The sequence below is a fragment of the Crocodylus siamensis genome, chromosome 1 (genome assembly GCF_052110815.1).
Source record: "Crocodylus siamensis isolate JL-2025a chromosome 1, ASM5211081v1, whole genome shotgun sequence".
In the NCBI taxonomy this organism is placed as follows: domain Eukaryota; kingdom Metazoa; phylum Chordata; order Crocodylia; family Crocodylidae; genus Crocodylus; species Crocodylus siamensis.
The window spans coordinates 252,996,189-253,021,099 of NC_143395.1; the positions used below are offsets into that span (position 1 = coordinate 252,996,189).

General features: G+C 39.8%; 1 protein-coding gene across 4 annotated transcripts in view; it reads right to left on the minus strand.

Annotated features, from left to right (window-relative positions):
* Positions 1 to 24,911, minus strand: part of APP (amyloid beta precursor protein) — a 366,031-nt gene that overhangs the window by 101,024 nt on the left and 240,096 nt on the right. For 2 of the 4 annotated variants that reach the window (XM_090060378.1, XM_090060373.1), the window contains exons 6-7: positions 16,808 to 17,010; positions 6,080 to 6,247 (exon numbers count right to left, since the gene is read on the minus strand). In XM_090060378.1, the coding sequence (XP_089916504.1) occupies positions 6,080 to 6,247; positions 16,808 to 17,010 (371 nt within the window). The remainder of the gene's footprint in view (positions 1 to 6,079; positions 6,248 to 16,807; positions 17,011 to 24,911) is intronic. The other 2 variants (XM_090060391.1, XM_090060383.1) reach the window with 1 other exon arrangement.

A 24,911-nucleotide genomic window follows, 5' to 3' on the forward strand; every position in this document is an offset into this window, starting at 1 on the left:
ATTTAAACCTTCTGCCTTTAGGTCAATGCATTGATTTCAGTGTAGTCTAGTGGTGAATGAGTTTTGCTACTGCAAATTTGGCAGTGTCAGCCCAGTCAACAACAAACAAAATTCCTTTTCACACAAACCCCACCAAACTGGCAAGCAAGCAGCTACAAAGAGAAATCAAGGACTGGGTGAACACTGTCTTCTCGCACCAGGGCTGAAGGACATTAGTACAGTGTAAAGCGTGGTCCTTGTCCTGTGGGTAACAGGGAACAGCATTCATGAAATCAGAGAATGCATCTGTTTTTTAGGTCAGTCCCAGTGTCTTGATCAATTTTAAAATGCAGCCCAGTGTCTTGTCCTAGTTTTCAGAAACTGAAGCAGACTCTAGGAACCCCTAGCCAGATAAAGTGGGGAACTTAAAACTTGGCTGGTTCACTGCACATGTGTTTCATGGCCACCTGCCAGCCTACTTATAAAATCGGATCCATATGTATTCTTTCTCCACTTACTCTATTTTCTCAAATACAACATGCACCTTTCCCCCAAAATTGACGTAAGCAAAATTGACGGAAGCTGATTTTCTGACTGAGATAGAAGCACCCTGCTGTTGCATTACTATTTAGACAGATAAGTAGTCCGTTGATTTAGCTGCTCATTGTTCTTCACTCCAGAGGTGTTAAGCAATCATTTCTCCTTCTTAATGGTTGTGCTGTTCCACTAATCAAAGTAACCTCTCTTAGGGGAATTTTGCTATCTGTTAGCTGCTCCTGATCTCTATTCTCCGAACTTTAAACAGAAAAGGGAGGGTGAGGCAGCTGAAGATTAGGCTCTGTCTCTGCTCTCTACAGCCATAACTGGAAAAAAAATTCTTTAGTCTGCTTCTCAAAAAAAAAAAAAAGGTGCTTATTACATTCCAGGGCAAGTTATATGAGAGAAAATACAGCAGTGTTGTACATTTTCTAGTTCTGCTGGATACTGCTACCCTGCTAATCGCACTTTCCAATGCAATTGCACATCTTTCTGAACCAACCGCCATCCTTCAGCATATAGATACAAACCAATATGAACTTTAGCTCCCTGGCTCTAAGGAAGTGCTATGAGCAGGGATCTACCTAAATCACAGGGGGATTTATCAATTTTTGTGGGCTGACTGCAACAGAGTTCTAATTCTGCAGTCATTTTGTAGCAACCCTGCCCCTTGGCACTGACTGGCAAAGAGGCTTGGGTGGGAAGAGGGGAAGGGATGATTGCAGCATCTTGATTGCTGGCTGCCCTTCATGCAGCCCTGACCCTTGGCTCTGATTGTTAGAGAGGTCCTGGCACAGGCGGAAGAGGGATGAGGGGGCAGCTGCCATCTTGTCTGCTGCTCTTTGTGCCACCCTGCCAGCCAGCCCCTTCTCCTCCTGACAACAAGGACTGCTGTCTTCCACTGGGAGCCGGCAGTTTTTGGTTTTTTTTCATGGATTTTGCAGTTTCCACAAAATGCATGAAACTTAGAATTAAGTAGGTCCTGCTTTCTAGCTATAAGCAACACCATGCTGACCTGTACGTGCAGGCATGTGCTATTTGGCCTGGCCACTATATATCCCCTGCTCTGTACTAGCTATGATCACTGATTTTACTTTGTTTTCTTGTGGGACAGTGGGCAACAACAGCAGCCTTGTGCCTGGATGTTGACATGGGAATAAAGAGCACAGCAAATGAAAGAATGAGAATGAACATAGTATAGTATAGAGACTAAAGGTGAAAAAGGAGGGTGAAGAGTAGTGAGAGAAAGAAAATGAAATGAGATAGCAAGACAAGAAGGAAAGAGGAGAAACGGGTGTCTCCATTTGACAATTTGATCAGTCATTTGATCACACAGACCTTCAGTCTGTAGGGCTGTCACTAAAGCACATTTTATAGGCAGAGTTCATAAAAAACATACAACATGAACAATTTACTCTTCTAGCAATCATTCCTCCTCTCTCATTTTTAGCACCATGTCAAATCCACCCTATGGAATAACAGTTCAGGTTTCTCACTCTCAAAATAAGATAAAGCCTTGTCAGAATTCCCATATGGAATCTGTTCACTTCATATTTTTCTCCACCCATTTAGTGAATGATTCAAAGCCCACTAACATAAGTTTAAGTCTCTCAATTACCTTCCACAGGTTTGATCAAGTCCTTCAACAAGATTCTATTTAATTACTAGGATATATTACACTCAATATTCATTGCCATATCAATCCAACAAAATGATAATCATAATGAGAAAATGCAGCAGTAATGAAAATTAGAGCAAACCTGAGAAACAACCATATTTCTAAATAAAAAATGAGATAGGATTATATGCCCTGCACACCACCTTTCTCCTCCCTCTCCCCATCCCCCAGCATAGTACAGTATTACTGAAATGACTACATGGCTGCACCACTTGGAGGATACAGACGTTGACTTGAAAAAGCACTTGAAAAAATGAGTCAAAACCCATGAGAAAAGTTTAAATTTAAAGGCAAACAAAAATTCTGTTCGAGAGCAAGTGCGAAAAAAGCAAGCCAAAAATTTGAAAGAGCATCTCTTTCAGTCTTCCCTACTATTCAGTTTCATTCAAATCTTACTGTACTTAATGGAAAGTCTACTTCTGAGTTCAACTGAATTTGGATCTCAGAAGGAGCTGGAAAAGCTGAAATGAATAAGCGCATATTTTTTTTCCCCCCAATTTTCCCAACATAATTTAAATTATAGGAGCAGAAGCAAACCTTAGCTGTAACATCAGTATTTTTTTTTTGTGCATATGTATAAGAAACACCACACGTATCTTACTCCACCATTTGGAAGCATGTTAATGACAGAGCTTAGAATCCTTTTGCCAAGTTTCATGGAAGAAGCTTTTTCTTTTTTTAAATAGAAAAGGACTTTGCCCCCAAAGTGAGTTCATAATGGAAACACCATAATAAAGACAGCATTTGTATGTATGTTCCTTTAAAATGTAAAACTGGTGAAATTTTTGCACAATCTTATTTGGTTTAAAATTATGGTAAAAATACAAATCCAAGAAAGACTCACTATGTCTCCAGGAGGTAAAAGAGACCGTGTATCGAGGCTGTGCATCTTAATTTTCCTAACAGAGTTGATGCATAGCCAAATTTAATTTAGAGTGTACACACTACCCTCCCCCCTTACTACATGCGACACAAGAATTTCTAGATGAATCATCCTGGGGATAAGATAACATCTCCACATCGGAGAGACGTAACACAGACAGTAGTGGAACAGCTTTTCTACCCTACCCACTAATGCAGCAAAACCGTGATCTATGACAGTTGTCTCATGTTCAGTTCTATTCAATCAATGACCTTTTTTTCAGGGCCAAGGTCACCGATTGTGATGGTGCTTGTTTTGCAAAGCAGTCACCTGCCTGTTGGGAAATGGATTGGAGCCAACTCATTACAATCTGGTATCTCATACTGAAGTATAGGATAGTAGTAATTGTTGGCAAATGTTCGCATTTATCCCTAAAATAGGCGCAAGTGCAGGCAGCTTTTAGAATACTCTGCTAGCAGTCACAGAACGCACTCTGCTGGATGCTGACTACAGGGATGATACTGATTAAAAAATGTATGCTGGCAAAGGCACTCAGATATAATAGTGATGGGTACAATATCAGAGTCTAGGATGCAGTGAGTAAAAACATCCCTTTACCTGGACTTCAGAGTAGCTAGGGACACCAGCAGACTAGTAAAACTCCCTGATCATCCTTAAGACTGGACAGGGAAATCAGTTTTATTCCTATTGTACTAATTCTCCTCCCTGATAAACTATATTGTCTATATTGGTGGTTCTCAACCTGTTCTGATGCAAAACAACCCTTGGTAATCCTCTGGTTTTGTCTTGTGAATCATGTATAGGAGTGCAAAAATTGCATGGCAGTTTTCAAAGGATCTCATGACACCCCAAAATGCCATGGCATCTTGAATGAGAAAAGTCCCACAGCATTCAACTTTTTTTGACACTTCACTATGAACAAGCTCTCTTCAATCTGAACTACAGTGCAACTGAACAGGCATCTGATATATGCAATTACTCCCCACTTTCTAACCAGTCTCCCAAGTGCATAATGGTTAAACGCCTGAAAATAAGGCTGCCTACAGATGTGAAAAAGAACCCCCCCCAAAAAAACAGTGCTTTATTTTCAGCTTGGTGCACCCCTGCACCAAGTGCAGCGCATGCCTAGAAGAGGCATCACATCAGTTTGACCCAGCTCGTCCAACAACTGTATAGATCCTACACTTCAGTGAGGCTTTTTCGCACTTATATATAATAGCTGATTCAATAGAAATGCCAAAAAGCCCAGCAGAAGCATGCAATCTACACAGATATTAAGTGAGCCAGGTCCATCTGATGCAATGCCTCTTACGGAAAGGTTCTGGGTTTTTTTTGTTTGTTTGGTGGGGGGGGGGGTGTTCCATGTCTGTCAGCAGCCTAAATGTCACAAAGGCAGAAGAACTTTATTAAGGTTCAACAGTTGCTAAAGTTCAACTTCTTGAAGGTCAACAGCTCCTCCATTTTGGACTTGTCTTCCCATTGGTCATTCTGTGCCTACATGTCTCCTTGTTATCAACAGAACATTGCCAGAATTTGCCACTGCATCAATTTCACCTCTGCTAAAATCCTCATCTACCTTTCCAGTCTCTTCTATAAACCAATTCGTGATGGGATTCTCACATCCCAACCTTTCATGGCTCTAGAATGGAACAAACACCACCCAGAGATATTACTTTTTTCCATTGCCCTTTATCCCTCCATGCAATCTTGTCATTGCTGATGTGGAATCCTCCTCCTCTGTAACTCTTGTCATGGGAATCATCTAAAAACACTTCTTCCTAGTTTACTTTACCTTCCCCCATATCCTTCACCAAACACTTATACTTTTCTTCTCCCTCAACCTGTGATGAAGAATATTTTCTAAATATTTGAAAACATTCTCCAAAAAAAATAGATTCCTGCTAGTCTGCTGCACTCTTCCTTTTATAAGAACAGTCAGGCTACTGAAATACAATAATGCTTGCACATTTCAGTTTTAAATGGTAGCTATAACTTTCACAAGAAAAAAGCAGACAAAGCAGATGGAAGAGGACACTTTCAGGAACTCTCAAAAAAATGTCAGAGCTGATAAATGTAATCTCTGATTTATCAGACTCAATATTCTCTGATGGGGGATATTGATGCTTCACAAACTGAAAGCACAGAGCAAATATTTCTTCTTGGAAGTTGAGAATGCAAATATACGGCATGTTAAAATGTGAAAACACAAGTGGAAAGTAATTCATGTTAAGTTGTATTACCACCCTCAAAAGAGGTCTGAAGCTCACTGTTCTTTTTGGGTGGCAATGTGCCTTTCCAAGTAATGTATTCAGATGTGCACACGTTACCCTTAGAGCATGACACATACATGCACATACTGTCTAACAATCAGCTTTTAGTGATTAGTGATTACTGATTCCAAATAAATAAATAAATAAATCACTTATTATTAGTAAGGAACAAAAGTAAACATTCTGCGTTTTTATATGTTTATATGTTCTGCTTGTTCTTTGATGAAAAACAGGAATCCAAATAAGAAAATACAAAATGAAACCGTTTTTGCATGTAAGAAAACAAAAAAAAATACCACACACACGTAACTCACTTGAGGTTTCCTTAAAAAGTGAGTGTAGGTTTCATTTGGAGTGCTTGCACATGCATTAAACATGCACGAAGACAGAGAGGCACAAATCTAAATACGCTTCATAGAAAGATCTGCATGAGAAATGGGACCCGCAAAGGCCTTGTATAAAAGAAACATTAAGATTCTTGGTTACCCAGCTGCAAGACACTTCTATCTATAACACAGATTAAATAAATCATCCACTGTCATGCTGGATTAGAAAGAGACAGATATTAATGATTGAACACACTCTATAGAACATGGGAAATTAGAAAAGCTTGACAAATATGGTTAGTGGTAGCACAGCCCCATTTCGAAGAATCAGAAAAAATCTGTTACAAACAGCAGAGTCAGTGGCAAGAGAGAGAAAGACTGCTACAGGCTTGAGAGGTCCACTTACTGACGCTGCCACAGACTGCCATGCAGTATTCCTCAGAGTCAAAGTTGTTGCGGTTCCCACCACATCCGCCGTAAAAGAATGGTGCACACTTTCCTTCAGTCACATCAAAGTACCAGCGGGAGTTCATTGCTCGGCAAGGACCAGTCTCAGCTTGTTCAGAGCACACCTCTAATTATGGGAGATGTGGAGGAACTATGTTTAGCATGAAAAATATATTGTGTTGCTGTTCATCTATACAAGTTTACTACATTTCGCTTTTACATTATTATTAGCCAGGAAGCCTATGTCTTGAGGAAGCGTCTAAACAAACTTCCACAAAATAATTCATTTACTACAGTTTTAACTTCCTCTCTATACATTTGCTTTAGGACAACGGAAGCTTATTCTCCACAGGATGAACATAATCAAATCCCTTAATAGCATTAAGTCTGCCCTACTTACAATTTTTTTTATCTTTGTCAGTGGGACATGCAAAATTTATTGAAGTTGTTACGCTAGTACAAGACCTCACCTGGACAAAAATATATCAGGGTAAAACGTTTTACATCCCTTACAGAAATAAGTCATGTAGGTATAAACTTACACTTGAATAACTGTGTCTACACTAATGGAAGGGAGAGGGGTTGTATTGCTTTAACTATAGTTAAAGTAGAAATTGGCTAGCACATAAAAAAGGTAAAATAGATTTAAAAGACTTAAGATGACTTTTTAGCTTATACAAGGCTATACAGACATTACAGAAATCAAATCTCTTCCATACGCATATATAATCACTTTGAATGCAATTTCTTCCTATGATGAGGTCCTGTGCAAGGCTTACTCGAGTCTTAAATCCATAGGGCCTCACGGATTTTAAGATTTGCATAGGTCTGACACTCACTCTGTCAATGGGAGCAAATCACATCTTTACTGAATTAAAAAAAAGCAAAACAAAATTAAATAATATTTTATGCTTTTAGTTTTCCCTTTGAAACTTGTTTAAAATGTGGGGAACTTAACTGAACAAATTAAGGACAGAAAATTGGAAGTGAATGGTAGACGTTTACCTGTAAATTTGAATTCAGCCAACCACATGCGTACATACAGGACCCTTTACCAATAATGTTCCAAACAGCTTCAACTTTCAATGTGCTATATATCATTTGCAAAATTGCATTCCACTAAAACATTGGCATATTCCACAATCTTCTTTTGCATCTCTCACACTAGATTCCAAATATTGACAGACAACTGATAAGCCCATTATAACAGTTTCCAAATTTACTTAGCAAATCTTAATTCTGTGCAAGGCAAGGCTGACCCATTCATGTGGAGATGTGGTTTTACACTTGCCTGAATCAGACCCTGCATGCATTTAAAGTCCCACCCCACTCATTAAGTACGAGAGGCTATTCCTGGCATTAGCCCAGATTCCATTTGGATGCTCCACTGCCTTTTTTCTTCTAAGCTGTTTGTTTTAACTCTGTTTATTGTGTAAACCTTCCCACCACCTTTCTGCAAAGCATATTTTGTATCAAATTACCATAAGTAATCAACTTGTATTCTACACCTTCCCCCCCCACACAAGCAGTTAGGGTTCCAGTTTTTGTCATATATAGCTAATTTATTTTCAAGCGTCTATAATGGGTCTGAGGTTATGTATTTATTTACCCAGGTTAGCTTATGGAGATGAATGAAGGTGGGGCAGAAGAATGCTAGTCCTTTACTTTAAAAAATGAGGGAAACTGATTAATTTTAGACAGTATTTTTGACATAATTTACTCCAGACAAATTTTAACATAAAAGCCAACCCCACAACCCAAGGATACAGTTATATGCCACAAAGTAAGTTTTGCAGGACCTCGTATTTACAAAGGAGTTACTACCAAATACATTTTTAAAATGAATTAAGGGTACATTGACTGACATTAAAAAGGCATGGATAACGAAGAACTTCTTAGCTGATTATATTTTTCAGAATCACAGGGTCATCTTGGCAACTCATCAGTCTATTTTAAAATTCATTTACTTAATGTGACTGTAGGTTGACCTCAATCTGGAAAGAAATTAATGCCTTCTAGGAGCCCCTTGACGCTGCTAAATTTATTAAGTATGAGTCATTTTAACATTTATATTTCCCACACTCAACAGTTTGAGGAAGCTTTGTAGACTTAGTTTCTATTTCCTTTTTTAATATATTGCTTTCTCTGTATCTGTACACATACATGCATACATACACACGTACATATGTATGTGTATGTTAAACAGAGAAATTATAAAAACGATAAAGAGCTTTCCACTTATTTTTATTTCATACATAGCGTGCAAAAAAAAGAAAAGTGATAGCCCATCAAAGAAATGGCATCAGTGATCAGTAGAAATCAGTCCTCTGGAGACTACAGACATTCATATACTCATTAAACATTCATTTGGCTGATAGTCAGAAAAAATGCGACTAGTTCTAAGAAACACAAAAATCTGTTGCATAAAGATGGAAAATAAAACTCTTTAAAAAGAATGAGTAACCACACACTTAAGTCTTTGGCTTCATGTGGGGCTAGAACAGGAACAAGCAAAATATGGCTCATGGGTTCAATTCGGCCTGCCAGGCCATTTCATCCAGGCAGTGGGTGGGCTCCCAATTAATGAATTAATTAATTGCATCTGACTCAGTCCACAGCTGGCCCTGCAGCACTCTTCATTCGGCCAAGCCGTACCCACTGTTGCCGAGGCAGCACATTATGCTCCTACCCTCACCCACTGGAAGACACAGTTTCTAGGAGAGGCGGCTGCTGCTGCTGCTGCCACCATCCAGGGAACTGTGAGGGAGAGCCCTGAGAGATGGAACCGGCAGCCTTCCCCACCTCCTGCCACAACATGATCTATTGGGACTTCACGGCGAGTGGCAGAGAATCCTATGCAATGGAGCTAGGCCACCTCAGCCCTGCTCCCAGCTGCCTCAGCCGAGACCCAACAGCTGTGCATGGTGGAAAGCAACAGTGCCAGGCTGCTGGCTCCATCATGTGGCACTCTGCCACTCCCCTGCCAGTGTGCAGCTCTGGCAAGAAGTGTAAAATGTAAGGGTCCATAATTTTCTGTATGGCAAATATATACAATTTTCCTTTTTCTCCCTTATGACATCAACACTTTGATCTTGTACAGAGCCTTCCATCTGAGAGTCCCAAAGATCTAAATAGACATTTTAAATGAATCTTAATAGCAAAGTTCTAGTTTTATAGTCAACTTATCAGAATTATACAAAGTCATACAGAAAACCATTGGCAAAGCTAAGACAGGAATCTTCCTCTCCTACCTACATAGGTCCATCCTTTATTTCCACTATGATTTTCTACCTTTATAGTGTCACCTTACCTTTTATATAACACACAGTGTATCAAACAGGAATGTTAAAATTGACAGACTATTAATATTTTCATCACCTGTATTTCAATGTCTAGCTATGCCAAGTTTAAATTTCATTCATGTATGCTCTGATTAAGCAAAGCACTTATATATGCATGTAAATGAATTTAAATTGATGCACTGGAGTTTACTTATACATGCATACATTTTCATACTTAATATATATATCATTTGTATTCCACCAGAAAACAGAATGTAATTGATTAATGCACAAAGTGAGCAAAAGAATCAAATTTCCCTAGCAAAGGTAAAAATCATCCAAGTATTTGGCTCCACGGAAGTAGGCATTAAATTGTGTGTTGCAGGCAATACTTTTTTGTCATCCAATTAATTAGGAAGCACAGTTATAAATTACATGTGTACCTACACATTCAGTGATGCTCTCCAGTATGTAGCTATTTCTGAAATGCTGCAATGTTAGAAAGCTTTCTTAGTCATTTGCTGTCATTGTATTTATATCTTCATGGCTAGAGACAGAAGTTCAGTGCACATAAACCACTTTCAAAATGGCTGAAACTGGTTGGTTTAAGATAAATCTGGACAGATGTAGTATCAGACTGAACTGATTTACATTAAATTGGTTTATTAACTTCTGTTGCAGTTCCCCTCCAGATTCAAGTTAACTCACAGTCCCCCAGCATCCTCAGATACTTTGTACCTCTCTCCCCCGCCCCTCCCCTTGCAGGGTGGGTAGGCTAGTCTTGGCCCAGTTTATCTGTTCCAGCTGAGCAGGAAGGCATGCTTGAGTGTCGCTCATGCTCTCCACCCCCCTCCTCCCACGCATGCGCGCGCGCGCACACACACACACACACACTTCTGGGCTGGGCAACTGCAGGCTGCATCTCCAAAATCAAAAGTGAATGTCTGTTCACTTGCTTATCAGTTCAATCTACATGGCTTTGACTAACCTGTGAAGAACAAACTGATTCAGCCACGGCCTCTTTACTTAGCCCCTTAAATCAGAAAGCCATGCTACTGATTTTCTAGGTGGATTATTCCAAGGGAATATTTAAAGATAATTTTGCAAAATGAGAAAACTACTCATTTTGAATATAGGCTTTGAACTGGTAGCCAACTTTTAATTTGAACATTCAAAGACAAAAGCTAGTTTCACAAGAGGTTTTTGGAATTAAGCAGGAGACAGCTGTGGTGCTGGCACTAGCTATGGGAATAAAGCCTGTGCATTAGCTCCACAATAGCTATAATACTTTATAGACAGAAAGTTTAAGAAAAATAGCCAAATGATTAGTTATAAATGAAATACCAAAGAACACTCTTTTAACACAGTTGAATACCTTAAAATTGTAATTTCCACCCTCAGCAATTAAGATTGAATTTCTCTCTCTAATGTTTATTTGTAGTCTACGGGAGAGGAATATTAAGACATGAATAAAATATAATGCATACTGTGCCTAAAATACAAAAGCTCCCCATTCCACTGTGAAAGAAATATATAACAAATAATTTTTCATTTTATTTATGCATATAACTTGACTCAGAATCAAGGTGTCAAGTGACTATTACCTCTAGGAAAGCACACTAAGAAAACAGCTTGAGTTTAAGCCTGGGTCAACACAAATCCATATTTTATGTAGTTTTAGAAGAGACAGAGTTCTCCTCATAACATTAAGATTTTGTTAATACAGTATACATGTTGATCAAGCAAACAGTTCCAAAATGCTTTTCAATCATCCAAAAGATCTAGCCCCAAATGTAATAAGATATTATTAAACACACTTTAAATAACAAAAGCATTAATAATTTTGGTTGAATTATTATGGTTTTAGTAAAAATGACATTTTCCTTTGGTGAAGCACATTAGCAGGGAAGAGAAATCAAAAGGACATTGCATAGAGGATAATAAATGCTGTCCATCCTTATGTAAAACAACTGACCTAATATATATATATTTCAATATATTTGTCTCTGACCTAGAATTTTAATTAAAGAACATATTGTTTTATGATTTAGAAGTTCTGGTTAACACAAAAAAGTATTTCATTAAATGTAAAGTTAAGCTATTAAAAAAGGACAGAATATCTCATTTAGTTCATACCTATACTAAACAAAATGCACCAAATACATAATGTTAATTCCACCAGGTCTCCATGACCAAGGTGGAACATATTAACATTCACAATAGAAAAGAAGATCTTGTTTGCTTTTTGTCAATGGAGAAACTGGTACAACTAGTACTGCACGAACAGGTAGGCATTTTCTTATGATGCACTATAAGTACTTATTATCTTTTTGAAATAGTCTGGTGGATATAGTCCTGAAGTATGTTAAAAACAAACTAACAAAGACCCCAAGAAATGTCCTGATTCTTAAAGCAAGGTAATAACATTTCACAGGAGGAAAAAAGCTATTAAGTCAAAGTGAGCTAAAGCACAACAGATTCTGCACAAAACATTAATATTCCAATAGCATGTCTGTCTGTCTGTCTCCAAACTTGAAAATGCAAGAACTAGCACTTCTCTGTAAAAAGCAGCCTGACTCGCCTCAGAAGAGGTGGCAACTGTGACTGAATAGATTTCAAGGATCTGTTAGGCATAAGGACACAACAAACAGAGATGTTTGCTGGCCTAGCCATAAGAAGCAAGGCTTTTTTGGTAGTATCTTTTATTGGATCAATTGTATACTTGGATTAGATGTTAGACAAACTCCTGGGCACAAATCTCTCTCCTAATTATAAAGCTGGTCCAATAAAGTAAAGCCTTGCTTCTTGCATTCACTAGACCACCGCAAGTACAACACCATACCTATTATACCTAACAATGTCATCTTGCACTTAACTTGCACTAGAAAATGGGTGAAGAGATGCTTTCTTCAAACTCTCAGTCATAAGACCATTTAAAATGTTACCTCAAGGGAGCACCACTGAGATTCTCTTTCCTAAATATTTAAACAAATCTGCCTGAATTAAGGGAACTGAAACCACTGCTAAGGGCAACATTATATACACAACATGGTGGTCAAGCCTCTGCTCAGTCTCCCACATCTCTCATGTGGTATATGAACAAGTTTTTAAATGTTCAATCAGGCTGTTGCTTCCCTTTAAATAAGATTTGATCGACTGCTATGTCGCCAAGCAGCATTAAGCTCAAAACTAGATCCAACTGCTTGCTCTGTTATAACCTAGGAAAGACTAATGTATCTTATCAACACCCATGCTGAAAGAGAATAGAAATGGATTCACAATTATACTGGGTGAGAAAGAATTTCTGCTGATGACAACAGGAGGAGTTGATCTATGGGATATATGATCTTTAGAGTAACTTTCCTTGTTCTGTAGATAGTGAAGTACAAAAACAGTCCTTGGACACTGCATAGTCCATCAGTCTTAAGAAATACAAATTCAGGAATAGCCTCCCCCAGTAGACAGATAAAAAAAGAAGAGCTGAAATGGGCTGCTCCCTGGATCCTGTGAAGTAAATCAGCTTCCTCAGCTAAAGCTAGCCCACAAATACATGAAGGGGTTAAACTGCAGCAAGTCAAGCTGTCCTGATTAAAAGAACAAAAAAAGGCAGGATGCAGCTCCTAGGACTGTTACTCAAACAGCAGCACATTTTGTCCTGCACAAATCAGAGGCAATTTTCTCATGTTTTCAAAGGACTGCCTTCCAATATACAACCTCTTCATTTCTCGTATTTTCAAAGGCATCTGATCATTTGTGCACAGCTGTCACAGTGATTGCTTCCGGTTTGTCACAAGCCTCTTTCCATTTGGGCAGCCATAGCCTTACAAAATTTTATCTAGCTAGCAGCCTACATAGATACATAATAGGTCTCTTAACTGTTGCCCTTAAGCCCTATGAAAACCTTCAAGCTCAGATATCCCATGACAAACAAAGGCATATGAATACTGTTAAGTGTTACGTATGGCTAACAGGAAGAGAACAGGACAAGAAGTCAACAAAGCTATCCTTTCCTTCACACCCTTTAATTAGAAAAAAACCCCATAAACTGACAACAGTTTACAAATAAGTTTGACATATGGCACAAATATAACCAGCAGCCACCTGTCAGTCTCCAGACTGGACTCAGATTATTCTGTTCTCCTCTTAATGGCTAGAAGCGCACTTTTGAGCCGTCTTGAAATGGGTGTTTAGTCACTACACATTAAAACATATTAGGAATTAAGGAAGTCCATGGTAAATTGAAGTTATAGTGGATATCACCTCTTTACCCTACAGCCTTTGTTAAATTCTTTCATGTTTGTAACAGGATATGGTGAAAAAGCAATTAAAATATCTTACTGTGGATGCACAGATATAAATTAAAGCTCCACATGAGAAACATACTAAAAGGCTAACTTTGCCCCTCTTCACCCAGCAGAATGGGTGCCTTGTTGGTCAGGAGGGCAGTCAAAGGCAGCAGGACATGATGTCAGACCCATCAGTCCCTGAAGCTGCTATTGGCTATAGAAACCAGCATACTTTAACCATGCTAATCCAATATAGGCTTATAGGCTCAGGAAGATCTTTTTCCTTTTTATTTATTTAGGGCTTTCGGATGTCTGCTGATGACAGTGGGAATCATTCCTTTGAGTTTAATGGGCTTCATATCAGTTCATACTCAGAACAGCTCTATTTCTGGTTTTCACAAAGACCACTTAATTGAGCCAGGAAAGACGGTTACCATCCAAGAAGAAAAAGCCTTCCCTGAAGACTTTGATGTTCATAGCTTTAATAACTATCACAGGTCCAACAAATATAATGAAAAAAAAAAACCAGATATGCAAGCAGCTCTAAAGATGCTGAAGCTTCATTATTCTAGCCCTTGGGAAAACTGACCTTAGGCTTGAACTTTAAATCAAATTGAGTTCAAGCTAACTCAACAGACCTAGCAAAGAAGCCCTTCCCCTCCCTGGGCCTCAAAAACATCTCCAGAAACCACAACTTGAGAGAACATGTGTCACCAACCATCTTCCCTTCCTGTGTGCAAACAATGATAGTTTCTTCTACCATTTGCCAGACATTCCCATTCACGTATTAGTGACAGAATCTGCTTGCATGAATAATTCATATTAGGATGTTATTTAATGCAATTTTAGCAAGGAGATAAGGTGACACACCTCAAGAAGAGCCAGTTTTTTTATAGACCACTACAAAGTGCTCTGTGGATGACAACTTGGGAACTGCTGTTCTTTCCCATTCTTTAGCATTTTGCCTGAGCAGGACTGCCTGCCAGCTGCATACAGGCAGCAGTTGTTTTGTGCCACAGTTTGATGACAAGCTGGCACAAAAGCAAGAAGTTTAAGTAATCTCAGTCAAATACCTCACCTTGTCCACATTTGGTACAAGTAACATTCCCATCACAGAGGTCCCAGACTTAAAGAAAGATGACACAGCAGGAGATCAGCTGGACTGAGGTGCCTCAGCACAGCTGTACCACAAAATCTTAAACTGAAACAAAACACCTTGCCAGCTAGCTCCTTAATAATGTATTTAACACGCATAACCTACAGATTCTTATTTTTAAGCTCTCTAAAGTCTGCACCTTTGCTTGTCATATTTTAATTAGCATGAATTTATATTTTGCAGGTCTATTTTAATATACATTCAATGCGCTGCTTCATTTTTCTTTACAGTTTTTATTCATACTATATATTCTAAATTCCTGAAGGTTAAGCATTTTAACCTCTTTAAAATGTCAGTGTCAGCAAAAGAAACATACTGTACCTAATTTGCCTTCATTTCCACTTATCCTAAATCCCATTAAAGTAAAATATATCTTTTCTTTTTAATATTCATATGTTGGCAAAGACGAAGTGTTTTAACCCTGAGCAGTAACAGCTTGCATTTAATTGATTTAAAGACTTAAACTTGGATTTTTATTTTCCTTTTGACCTGGGCCCCCTGTGATTCAAATGAATTTTCAAGAGAAAGTTAAGAAAAATACAAAACAGACAATCCTTCTAAAAGAGGAAACCCATGCAAATAGATTTTCCTCAAACATTCATTTATTTGATTATTGTGCTTACCTGCATAAGGGGATAAAAAAGAGGAAGGCAAGGGAAGAGAACAGAATCTAAATGTAGGAAGCATAATGCTTCCCTGCGGTTACCTACTCAACACCATCCTATTCTTTACATGTTTTACCATGGAATGGGAATCATAATCAAGTACCAACCTCTCTTGTCCTATCCACCACCAAACAACCAACAAAGGCACAGAAAGCAGGACAATACTACTTGAACTGAGTAATAAAGTGGTTAATGAAGGTTTGTGTGATGCATTTTTGTTGCAAACATCTGTTTCCCTTAATTTTCAGTAGTAGGGTGACAAAACAGGAAGGCACTAATGGAGCCATGACTATTTTTTTTCCAAGTCTGGTTCCACTGCACCAACTTTGCTCATTCTATGTTACTTTCTTTTAGCTTTTACTCCTCTTTCAATTCTTAGGTAACAAAACAGAGCATTATCATAAGAATGTTTGATCAGTACATCACTATTACAGAGACAGATAATAAATGCCTGGATTATAAAGATTTTACATCATGTACAATTGTAGCAAATCAGGTAGAAACGTAAGATGTATTTCTTTAAAAAGCAATACCATGTGATGGAAGAAGAAAAAGTATAATGTTCCTACCATGACGCCTAGTGACAGGCTAAAATTCAAATTATTTAAAACAACCCTTTTAAAACAACACATTGTGAAAATTGACCAAACTTAAATACATATTTACACCATTTATACTACTTCTTTTCTGCATTGTATTTCTCTAAGACAATACAACACATTAACCAGGTTCAATTTTCTAATTATTTCTATCTGTAACCCTAGGTCCCAGTGCAGGATATTTTATTTCATTATTTGCTTATAATTGAAATGGCTTGGAGCAAAGGTAGAATAGATTCTATGTAAAACAGCTAACTACAAAATGTTGTTATAAAGACAACATTCTTGCTAGCAGTGCTCTCTAACATATATTTTAAATATTCCTTTCTCATTCACAATAATTTAAAACACTTTTTCTTATACCCTTATAGGTATACAACCCTTTTTTTTCACATAGGTTCTGATACTGTTTGCTGCATGTCATCTATATATTTTTTTAAAGTCATAATATTCAAATGTGTTAAGCTCTATCTATTATCTAAATATACAAAGACCAAAATCTAACAGGAAGGTAAAACTCTAAAGCTTAGGTTAAAGGAAAAAAGAACAAAACAAAAACTTGCAAATCATATAAAGGGAAAGCATAATGATGTAGCAACTCAGGATATTTCGCTGTTTGGAACATTTTTAGTAGTAAAGGGCAAACGCACACAAGTAGGACCAGTCATCCAAACCTCAAACCAAGCAACCACCCACTTACCTCTGACAACCTCTTCTACAGATTCTGTAGTTGTAGTGGTAGTAGTAGCAATGCTGGTAGTTCTTTCAGTAGCTTCTTCATACTCTTCTTCTGTCTCCTCTTCAACCTCCTCACCATCATCATCGTCATCATCAGCATCTTCATCTTCCACATCCGTTACTTCCTCCTCTTCCTCTGGCTGTTCTTCTACTACCTTATCATCACTGCAAGGTATGTATATATAAAAAGGTTTGTTGAGACAACAATGGAACACCTACACGACAAAACTGACAGCACTATACTTGGGCCCTTTCAGGAGTGTCATAAAGTGTCATAAAGAATCCCTTGCTCATAAAAAGCTGGAACTATGGAGAGAAGATTGATGAGATTCTCCAGATGGAAAAATTAAATCAGTCAGCATCTGATAGCACAGGGAAGAAATTGTGCTTGGTATCTTGCTATTACTGCGAGAAAAACTAGGCGCTCTGAATAATGTGTTGTGTTCATTTGTTTCATACTGTTAATAGGGTTGAGAATCAACACTTATTTTGAAGGAAACTCAAATAAGTGGAAAATAATCAGACGTGGGAGTAGCAGTGTTGACACAAGTACAATTGTACTGCTCAAGACATTCCTTATCCTTTGAATCTGCAAGGGATAGCCTAGCATTACTGGTACCAATCTGATGTTTTGCACTCAAGTTTTGTAAATTGATTTAGACCTAGACTTGTCTCAGCTTCTCCAATAGGCAAGAGTAATGGTTATAAAGGTTAAAATACAAAACAAACAACTGAACCACCCAAACTGATGGTTTGTTTCCCACTTTGCTGATAAGCACATAGCACAGATATTTCAGGAACTATTTCAACTGACCCCGGCACTCTTTCCTGCCTAGGCAGGGGGTCAGACTTGATGATCTGTTGAGGTCCTTTCCGACCCTAGCATCTATGAACCATATATGTTCCTAGGCTTTCCTTTGGAACTGTATTTTTGGCAAGCCCAACATTTTTACTTCCTCTTCAGTAAAGCTTTTGCTACACAATACTTAAGTCCCTGCCCCACTCTTCCCCCCATTCTTCCATTCAATATTTGGTTTTTCATAACAGCATGAGATAACAGTCTAACTATAAGTTTCGTTCAAGAGTGCTCAGTTAGTGTGTCTTTGGGTAACGGTTCATTTATTTAGTATTCAGTATTCAACTGACTGAATCATAGAAACCATACCTTGTAGGCCTGAACAGGAAACCAAGGCAATTTTGCCTCTGCACAATGTCTTGAGTAGCAGTTCTCAATTTTATACATCTTGTGACCTCCACTGGGACAACCCTCCCCACCCAAAGCAACTTACGAAAGGCCAATAACTCTGTATTGGCTCCAGGTTACCTGAAAATCACAAGGAAGACATCATCGAAACATCCAAGATCACAGCACTGGCACCAAATAGATCTATTACTGACCAGGCATAACTACCTGAAAGAAATCCTGCATATGAGGTCTTATCAGTGCTGACTCTAACAACGACTTTGCCTTAGTCTGCTGCAAGTCATAATCAATGTTGAAAAGATCCACCACGGCAAAACTACCAGTTGCTTTCAGATAGACATCAGCTAAACTAAAAACATAGAAAAATGCAGACTATTCAATCAAGAAGCTGTGAAAGCAAGTTTACCTATCAACTCAGCCACCAAAGTTTGGGAGAGCTTAAAAACTAACATGGTTCAATACTGCTATAACAGTGTTTGGCAAAAAATGTAAGAAAAATGCAGACTGGTTTGAAGAACATTCTGAAACCCTTCTACCTCTGGTTGAGAACAAAAGGACAGGACTAACTATAAGAAATCTCCAAACATTATAACCCTAGAAAATCTGAGAAAGGCTTGAAGAGAAATAGAAAAAGGAGGCTAAGAGATATGCCCAAGATTTTTGGCTGAAACTGAGAGAATATTCAGAAAGAAGCTGACACAGGCAACAGACGTGGAATGTACCAAGTTATCAAACAAGCAACTAGTCCAGTCAAGAAGAAAACAGCTTTCCTGAAAGACTTAAACAGAAATGTCATTACTAATAAAAAAAAAACAAAAAAACCAACATTGAGCGCTGGATTGAACACTATGGAATTACAAACTCCAGTGAGATTGAAATCAAACATGAAGAGCTTGAAGGCTCACCATAGTTCGAAGTTATGATGGATTCAGACAACACAACTACATCAGAAGATCTGCAGAAATCCATTAAATTAATTCCTGGGAACAAGACATCGGGTAACAAACAACTGTTAGCCTGCTGAAATCTACAAAATGTGCCAGCAACAAATTACTTTGAAAGCTTCATGAAGTGATACTGCTCTATAGGGAAGAGGAATCAGATTTCAAAGATGCTTGGGTCTGTACAGTTATAGAAAAACAAGGGGAATAGAAGTGACTGTGACAATTATAGACGTATCTCTCTGTTGAAAGCCATTGGAAAAAGTGCCACTCACATCATGCTCTCTAGGCTTCAATCTCTAGGCGAAAGAATCTATCCTTAAAGTCGATGTGGTTTTCACTCAGGATGCTTCATCATTGATATGATATTTTTGGTCAAGCAAGTGGAAGAAAAGTGTAGAGAAAAAACACACAGCCTTCACTGATCTGATGAAGGCCTTCAATACAGTCAGCAGACAGGGCCCTTTACTGCTCTGAAGAAATAGGGTTGTCCCTCCAAACTGTTGAATATAATTCACTGATTACATAAAGATATGTAGGCATCTGTAGTGTATAAGAACAAAGAATCAAACACTTTTGATAATAAGCAATGGGGTGAAATGGGTGCATCTTAGTCCTTGTGCTTTTTAACAGCTACTTTTCAGTCCTGCTTCTTCACACATTCAAGGACAGCAATGATGGCATTTATCACTGAACCAGACTAGATGGAGGTTTGTTCAGTATTGCAAGGTTAGAGTGAAAACCAAGATAAAAGAGCTGTTTCTGAGAGACTTCCTGTTTGTGGATGACATGGCCTTGGTTGCCCACAATGAAACTTCCCTGAAAAATCTCTTGGGCACATTTTCTGAATCATGCAAGAGCTTCGAGATGGTAATTAGTCTCAAGAATACTGTGATCATGTGTACCAAGGGGTGAAAGAACCAATAAGTGATATCACTCTGAAAGATAAATCATTTGGTCCTTGACAGTTTTTTGCTACTTGGGTCCTACGAGCAGCAGGAATCTTGACCTTCAGGCTGAACTGACTAATAGAATCAGAAAAGCAGCTAAGAATTTGGGGCTATTACAGAAACATGCATGGAATGACAGCAAACTATCAGCTAAGGTGAAGATACGAATCTATGAAACTTGTGTGTTGCAATCCCTACTTTATGGTTCTGAACTGTGGAGACTGAACAGCTGTCACATGAGCTGTCTGCATAAGATCCTGAAAATAAAGTGGGAAGACAGAACATTGAACATAGAGGTATTGGAAAACTCAGGACTGACACTTAGAAACCACTATCAAGAATAAAAGGATTGACCATGTCAGAAGAATAGGAGAAGACTGAATCCCCAAGAATATTTTGTATAGTAAGATTTGAGATGGCTCTAGAAAGTGGGACTGCCTTCTCTGAAGATACCACAATGTGCAAAAATGATATGAAGTCATTCAACTTCAACTCAGAAAGCTGGGAGAAGCATGCAAAATCCCATCTGATCTGAGTACAGCTCAACATAAAGCAGCTTTGATCCAGAAGATGGAAGCAAAACAAGAAGAAAGCAGACTGCTGTCAATCTGGACTTCAACAACACATGGATCTGTGAAACTTGTAGCAAGCTGTGTCGATCTTGAAGTAGGTTTGTCAGCCATAAATGGATTCATTAGGCATCTGACTAGGTCCCTTACATGTACACCATGATCTAGAGGATCGATGGCCGTCTACTACCTGAATCCTGTACAGGACATTCTTCTTGTGTTTCTGATGGTCAAGTTTTAAATAAGGTTTTTAAAAATGTGTTTATTTATTTAGTTTTTTTACTTGTTGGGGATTCCTCACTTCTAGCCCCAAAAAGTGAAACAAACTTCAAGAAAAATGCAACCAGCTTTTTCTCTTCCATCAGGTAACAGACTGACTAGTATGAGATTTTCCATCTCATGTAATAACAAAGATGCTAATTGAACAAACAAAAGAAAACCAATTAAGATGATACAGGGAAAAACACTATAACTGCTGCCCCCCCCCACATTTTTATGTGCGCAGCCGAGATCCATCTGTGCTTAGCTATATAAAACCACTTTGCTATGGAATGTACAGCATTCTGTTGTGATACTTGCAGTCTTTGAGCTGAATCATGGCTTTTAGGATACCATTTATTCAAAAATGACATTTGAAATTGTAGAAAAATTATTGTTGACTAAGATTACTGATAAATATTTATTATGGTTAGAATAGTGAAAATAGGTTCCATTTTTGTTTTAAGAGCATCTGTGGAAGTAAAGCGTTGATACTGTCTAAACAGCTCGCTATAATAAACATGACTTTTCAAGGGATTATTTTGTAGCTGAGAGCACAGATATTGAAGTAAGTGTAGCACGTATCAATAAACAAACAAGCTATAGCTGGAATGAAGTTATTTTCTAGGAATTCAATTTCTGGAAAACAATCCACCCTTAAGTGAAAACAATGCTTACCCATCTCATATGAATTATGTATCCATATTCATTATGTTTTACGTTCTTTGCGAGTGCCTGACAGCAGAGGGTTCTGGTTTCCTCTGAAGTTGTGTTGACATTAAAAATACTGGTAAATTCTAAAGAGTATAAAGCTTAACTAGGATCAGGTCTTTGCCTTAAACACTTGCATCCGTTTAGGAGAAAACAAAATGTGAAGTTGTAAGAGACTGACACCTGGGGGGGGGGTCAGGCTCCTGTAATTATTCTAAAAACAATAAAGGTTAATAAGACAAAAATATTCTTTGTAATGTTTCTAAACCTTTATAGCTGCTTATATTCCTGCTTGAAAATGCTTACATTTGGCCATATTTTAATAAAAGAATGCTGTTGCACAGGATTATTTTTAGAGAGATTTCTTCCATAGATTTTGAAAAGCCCTTCTAAGGCAGCGATTTTCAACCAGGGTGCCACAGTTGTGACCTGACCTGACCTGTTGCAGTGTTTTTGAGTTCTTTCTTTTTTTTTTCTCCAAGTAATCAGGAAACAAGAAAAAAGCTAAGATCTGACATCTTATGGAGGGATGCCTTAAAATAAGTTGAGAACCACTGGTCTAAGAGAAACAAAATTCCTGTCATATTGTAACAGGTTTAAGTTCTCACATTCTATTTTAAAAACTAAAGATATTTTTGTCCGTGGTTCCTAGAGACTGCCAGTCTGTTATTGTACATACATATATACACTTCCAGGGACTTCAAATTTAATGTTCTAGGGTGGGTGTAGATGAAACGGGGACCCTAAATTGAAACAGTGGGTTTTTAAAAACACCACTTCAATTTAGGGCCCTTTAAACCCCCCATGTCATTCACACACTGAGTTACCTGCCTCTGGTGGCAGGGAGGCGGGGGGGAGCTGCTGGTGGGCAGAGCTGTCCCTGGGCTGTGGGTAGGGGGAGCTGGTGCTTCCCTCTGTAGCAGCAGCGGCCCCCTCCCCCAGGCAGCACCTGCCCACAGGCACCTGACTTAGGCAGCTGTGTGGAGGGAAGCAATGGGCCCCTGCATAGTTCAGGCAGGATCCAGGGAGAAAGAAAAAAAAAGATCAGGCTCACCACTTTTCTTGGGAAGAAGCTGCCTTCCTAGGCTGCTGCAGGGCTTCCTGCAGAACCTCTGAGCTGCAAGAAACCCAGTGCTTTGCTCCGCAGCTGTAAAGACAGCAAACTAAAACTCCACTTCAGAGCTTTAGTTTGCTGTGCCCCAAATCATTTAAGGTGCATTACGCCACCAAATTTCCTACAGCAGCTGGAATTCATGTGCAATACGCTGCCAATGCATGCAAACACTGACACCAGTAAAGCAGTGCAAAAGCATTAAGCCCACTTTAAAGTGTCGTGCAAACATGCCTGTTGTTTCGTCTACACATGGCCCTAGTCTCACCATACAACTAGCAATTACTTTTTTCACCTATTTGGAATTTTAAAAAATGCATTCCAAGATTACTCTGTAGGCAGTGAATGAGTCAGTTTTACAATAAGTGAGTCCATCTTATTATCAAATATACTGCCTTCCAATGAATGAAAATAAGAAACTGGAGATGAACCTACATTCACATTTTAAGTTCAGTTAAGAAAAATTCTCAGAAGGATCTAAAAATGAAACTGAGTATCACCAGAGAATCATCTAACTTTTGTTAAGTTGGATGATTTATCCATACTATATAAACACAAGAATATAAAATAAGCAGCACAAATATATAATTTAATGTACCTGTCCTTGCCCATCCCCGCAATTGCATATTGTGTTTTAACAGGTATGACAATACAAGGCAACTAAAATATTAGCATCAGCATTAAAATACTAAAAATCAGTTCCGACATATGTATATACAGAACAATGCACTGCCAGAGACACCTGACTTAGCACCAGTATTGGTAATAGTATAGCTGTGCTAGCACAGTGCTTCCCCAATGCTAAGCCCAACTGAGAAGAAGGATGGAGTACTGAAGTGGTTTCCAACCTTTTTATGGTAAAGGTCACTTTTTGCAAGTAAAGGGCACCCCAGGATCTACCGTGCCCCTCCCAAGCTCTGCCCTCTGCTCCACCCCCCATGCACCCCTGAACCGTGGAGAGTCCCAGATCGAGCTGGGCCAAGCTGGGGCCCAATTCCACTTCTCTGTGCCATGGCTGCACTGGGCTGCGCCTGCCCGGCAACCAGATGAATATCAGTCTTCACAGTCTAGGGGTGTGTGCACTCTGAGATGAGGCTGCTGCAGGCTGCTTGCTCTGCTCAGAGCACAAGGTGGGCGGGGGGACATGGGCCCCCGAGACCTATGTTGGGCTGTGCCCAGTGGTGCCCCCCACCATTCCCCTGGATCACAGACTTCCAGACCCGGCTGGGCCTGGGCCCGACATCACGTTTGTCTGGCTGCCAGCACAGCCGTGGCACAGAAGTGAGATCAGGCTCTGGCCTGGCCCGGGACACTCTGTGGGGGGGCATGGGCAGGGACTCCCACCATTGGGCGCAGCTCAGTGGAGGCCCTGGGGTCCATTCCCCTCCCCAACCTGTGCTCCAGGTGCAGCGAGCAGCCTGCAGCAACAGCTGTCTTGTCCCAAGCACAGGTGGTGGGGGCACAAGTGTCCATGGCTTCTGCCAGGCTGTGCCCAGTGGCAGGAGCCCTCCCACGTGCCCCTAGACTGTGGGGAGTCCCAGACCCGGCTGGGCCGGGGCCCAACACCACATTCATCTGGCCGCCAACTGGGAATGCCTCTGTGCAGCCACAGCACAGAAGTGGGATCAGCCCTGGCCCAGCTGAGTCTGGGAAGATCTGGTCGTCCGGGGTGCATGGGGAGGGGTTCCTGCTGCTGGACGTAGCCCAGCAGAGGTCCTGGGGGCCCGTGCCCTCCCCATCTTGGCTCGAGAAGAGGCAACTGCCTACAGAGCTTCCAGCAGCAGCCATCCCCCTCAACATAAGCCCCTGGATGACCAGATCTTCCCAGACCTGGCTGGGACAGGCTTGCCCCCACTAAGTCCCCGCCGCTGAGCTGAGCCAAGCCACGCTCGCATGTGGCCACCTTGCAGCAGTGCTTGAGGTGCAGCAGCAGCAGCCTCTGTCGCCTCCACCCCCGCAGAGATGTGGGGGAGCTCCTGTGCTCCTAGGGGAACCCCCCAGGTTCCAATCCTCCCATCACCTGGCCAGGCTGGGGCCCTACTTACCTTTCCCTGCTCCTAGCTGGACTGCACAGTCAGATGCATGGGGGGCCCCCACTCCTTCCCTCCCCCACAGATTGACCTGCTGGGGCTGGGGGAAAGTGAAGGAAGGGTAGCGGGTGTGTGCATGTGCACATGCCCAACTCTCCCCCAGCCCAGGATCATCCAAAGGAGCCTTTGGGATCTACCCGCTGATCAGCATTGACAAGTTGGTGACCACTGGAGTACTGGGTCTACGTTGTTATCTTGCCATTGGTGCCTGAGCTGGGTTATGTAAAGCTAG